General features: G+C 38.1%; 1 protein-coding gene across 1 annotated transcript; it reads left to right on the forward strand.

The window, feature by feature from the left end:
• Window positions 1–308: 308 nt before the first annotated feature.
• LOC119525628 (inhibitor of growth protein 2-like) lies at window positions 309–989 on the forward strand (the record flags this gene model as incomplete). Its single annotated transcript, XM_037824430.1, has 1 exon — window positions 309–989. A coding segment is annotated over one exon (681 nt), but the record flags the coding sequence as incomplete, so codon positions are not given.
• Between the last annotated feature and the right edge of the window lie 3,408 nt (window positions 990–4,397).

The raw sequence follows: 4,397 nt of genomic DNA on the forward strand, positions 1-4,397 counted from the left end.
CTTCTTGCACGCGTTCTGTGTTTTCTAGACACTTCACTAATCCTATGATTTAGTCTCTAAGGAGTGTGATTTTTCCTCGCCTGTGGCATGTTAGGACATTTAAGTGTCTCCATGATTTTGAATCCATATTTTATTTCTGCCTTCTGAGCCCATATTGTCGATAGGACTGATCTTTGTTAGTGGAGAAGGGAATTAATACTAACTGATTCATATCTGCGAATCGCTGCTCCAAGTCTTTGTTGCGATAACCCTATGAAGTGAAATGGGATTTTCCTCATTTTAAATATGAAAAACTTGAAAATGTTGAAGTAACTTGTCCAGAAACATTAAAGGAAATTGATGATGTCTATGAAAAATATAAGAAAGAAGATGATTCAACCCAGAAAAAACGCCTACAGCAGCATCTTCAGAGAGCATTAATCAACAGTCAAGAATTGGGAGATGAAAAAATTCAGATTGTCACACAAATGCTCGAATTGATGGAAAATCGGGCAAGGCAAATGGAGTTACATTCACAGTGCTTCCAAGATTCTGCAGAAAGTGAAAGAGCCTCAGATAAAGCAAAGATGGATTCCTGCCAACCAGAAAGATCTTCGAGAAGACCCCGCAGACAGCGAACCAGTGAAAGCCGTGATTTATGTCACATGACAAATGGGATTGAAGACTGTGATGATCAGCCACCTAAAGAAAAGAAATCCAAATCAGCCAAGAAAAAGAAACGCTCCAAGGCCAAGCAGGAAAGGGAAGCTTCACCTGTTGAGTTTGCAATAGATCCCAATGAACCTACATACTGTTTATGTAACCAAGTGTCTTATGGGGAAATGATAGGATGTGACAATGAACAGTGTCCAATTGAATGGTTTCACTTTTCATGTGTTTCACTTACCTATAAACCAAAGGGGAAATGGTATTGCCCAAAGTGCAGGGGAGATAATGAGAAAACAATGGACAAAAGTACTGAAAAGACAAAAAAGGATAGATCAAGGTAGTAAATGCCATTCACATTTTAAAGGGTTATTTGTCTTTTATATAATTCATTTACTTTCAGAAGATGTTTTAGGGTAAATGCATAAGACTATGCAATAATTTTTAATCATTAGTATTAATGGTGTATTAAAAGTTGTTGTACTTTGAAAAAAAAAAAAAAAGAAAAGAAAACTAGATATAGAGTTACCATTCGATCCAGCGATTGCACTTCTTGGTATATACCCGGAAGATCGGAAAGCAGTGACACGAACAGATATCTGCACGCCAATGTTCATAGCAGCATTATTCACAATTGCCAAGAGATGGAAACAACCCAAATGTCCTTCAACAGATGAGTGGATAAATAAAATGTGGTATATACACACGATGGAATACTACGCAGCAGTAAGAAGGAACGATCTCGTGAAACATATGACAACATGGATGAACCTTGAAGACATAATGCTAAGCGAAATAAGCCAGACACAAAAAGAGAAATATTATATGCTACCACTAATGTGAACTTTGAAAAATGTAAAACAAATGGCTTATAGTGTAGAATGTAGGGGAACTAGCAATAGAGAGCAATTAAGGAAGGGGGAACAATAATCCAAGAAGAACAGATAAGCTATTTAACGTTCTGGGGATGCCCAGGAATGACTATGGTCTGTGAATTTCTGATGGATATAGTAGGAGCAAGTTCACAGAAATGTTGCTATATTAGGTAACTTTCTTGGGGTAAAGTAGGAACATGTTGGAAGTTAAGCAGTTATCTTAGGTTAGTTGTCTTTTTCTTAGTCCCTTGTTATGGTCTCTTTGAAATGTTCTTTTATTGTATGTTTGTTTTCTTTTTAACTTTTTTTCATACAGTTGATTTAAAAAAGAAGGGAAAGTTAAAAAAAAAAAAAAAAAAAACAAGGAAAAAAAAAAAGATGTAGTGCCCCCTTGAGGAGCCTGTGGAGAATGCAGGGGTATTCGCCTACCCCACCTCCATGGTTGCTAACATGACCACAGACATAGGGGACTGGTGGTTTGATGGGTTCAGCCCTCTACCACAGATTTTACCATTGGGAAGACGGTTGCTGCAAAGGAGAGGCTAGGCCTCCCTATGGTTGTGCCTAAGAGCCTCCTCCCGAATGCCTCTTTGTTGCTCAGATGTGGCCCTGTCTCTCTGGCTAAGCCAACTTGAAAGGTGAAATCACTGCCCTCCCCCCTACGTGGGATCAGACACCCAGGGGAGTGAATCTCCCTGGCAACGTGGAATATGACTCCCGGGGAGGAATGTAGACCCGGCATCGTGGGACGGAGAACATCTTCTTGACCAAAAGGGGGATGTGAAAGGAAATGAAATAAGCTTCAGTGGCAGAGAGATTCCAAAAGGAGCCGAGAGGTCACTCTGGTGGGCACTCTTACGCACACTTTAGACAACCCTTTTTAGGTTCTAAAGAATTGGGGTAGCTGGTGGTGGATACCTGAAACTATCAAACTACAACCCAGAACCCATGAATCTCGAAGACAGTTGTATAAAAATGTAGCTTATGAGGGGTGACAATGGGATTGGGAAAGCCATAAGGACCACACTCCACTTTGTCTAGTTTATGGATGGATGAGTAGAAAAATAGGGGAAGGAAACAAACAGACAAAGGTACCCAGTGTTCTTTTTTACTTCAATTGTTCTTTTTCACTCTAATTATTATTCTTGTTATTCTTGTGTGTGTGCTAATGAAGGTGTCAGGGATTGATTTGGGTGATGAATGTACAACTATGTAATGGTACTGTGAACAATCGAAAGTACGATTTGTTTTGTATGACTGCGTGGTATATGAATATATCTCAATAAAATGAAGATTTAAAAACAAAACAAACAAAAAAAAAAAACAAAAAAAAAAAACAAAAAAAAAAAAAAAAAAAAGAGTGTGTTGCCACATTTTCCAGTTCTCTGCCTGTTATTGATTTCCAGATTCATTGCATTATGGTCAGAGAAAGTGCTTTGCATAATTTCATTTTACATTTATTGGGCTTGTTTTGTGACCAAACATGCGGTCTATCCTGGAGAATGATCCCTGAGTACTTGAGAAGAATGTATGCTGCTGTTTTGCTGTGCAGTGTTTTGTATATGTCTGTTAGGTGTATTTTATTTTCATGTTGTTCAAGTTGTCTGTTTCCTTATTTATCCTGTCTCAATGTTCTGCCTATTGTTGAAATTGGTATATTATTGTCTCCATCTATTACTGTAGAGACCTTTATTTGCAAGTGCTTGCTTCATGTACTTGGGCACCATGCTTAGGTACATAAATATTTATTTCTTCTTGGTGAATTGCTTCTTTTATCAATATAGTGTTCTTCATTTTCTCATATTATTTTGCATTTAGTCTATTTTGTCTGATGGTAATATACCTACCCCCTGCCTTTTTTGGGCACACTTTGGGTGAAATATATTTTCCCATACTTTCACTTTCAACCTACTTTTATCTTTGGGTCTAAGTTGATTTTCCTTTAGACAGCATGTGGGTAGGTCATGCTTTCTTAACTATCCTACAACCTTTGTCTTTTGATTGGGGAGTTGAATCGATTAACAATCAGTGTCATTGCAGTAAAGGCAGTAGTTACTTGTTCTGGTTTGCTAATGCTGCCAGAATGCAAAACACCAGAAATGATTTGGCTTTTATAAAAGGGGGCTTATTTGGTTACACAGTTACAGTCTTAAGATCACAAAGTGTCCAAGGTAAGGCGTAAGCAATAGGATACCTTCACTTGAGAAAGGCCATTGGCATTCAGAAAACCTCTGTTGGCTGGGAAGGCATGTGGCTGGCATCTGCTTGCTCCCAGGTTGTGTTTCAAAATGGTGTTCTCCAAAATGTCCATGTCAGCTTCCAACAGCCATCTTCAAAATGTGTCACTCAGCTGTAGCTCCTCTCTCAGCTCCTGTGCATTCTTCAAATTGTCCCTCTTGGCTATATCAAGTGCACTCCTTCTGGCCTGAGCTTATATAGTGCTCTAGTAAACTAATCAAGGCCCAAGCTGAATGGGCAGGACCACACTTCCATGGAAATTATCTAATAATATAATTACAGTTGGGTGGGTCACATCTCCATGGATTACAATCTAATCAGCACTAATATGTCTGCCCATACAAGATTGCATCAAAGATAATGGCATTTTGGGGGACATAATATATTCAAATGGCACATTACTTTATCCATTTTGTCCTTTGGTTTATTATGTCAAATCTTTTTTGTCTCTTTTTTTCCATTATTACACTCCTCTTTTCTGTATGGCTGATCTTTTATGGTGTATCTGATAGATACCTATCTCACTTTTGTTACTGTATATTTTAAAAATACTTTCCTTATTACTATCCTTGGGTTTATATTGCCCAAGCCATATCTGTAACCTACTCATTTTAAAAGACACCAATTAGCTTCAATTGT

This window comes from Choloepus didactylus (genome assembly GCF_015220235.1).
Source record: "Choloepus didactylus isolate mChoDid1 chromosome 25 unlocalized genomic scaffold, mChoDid1.pri SUPER_25_unloc2, whole genome shotgun sequence".
Lineage (NCBI taxonomy): Eukaryota > Metazoa > Chordata > Mammalia > Pilosa > Megalonychidae > Choloepus > Choloepus didactylus.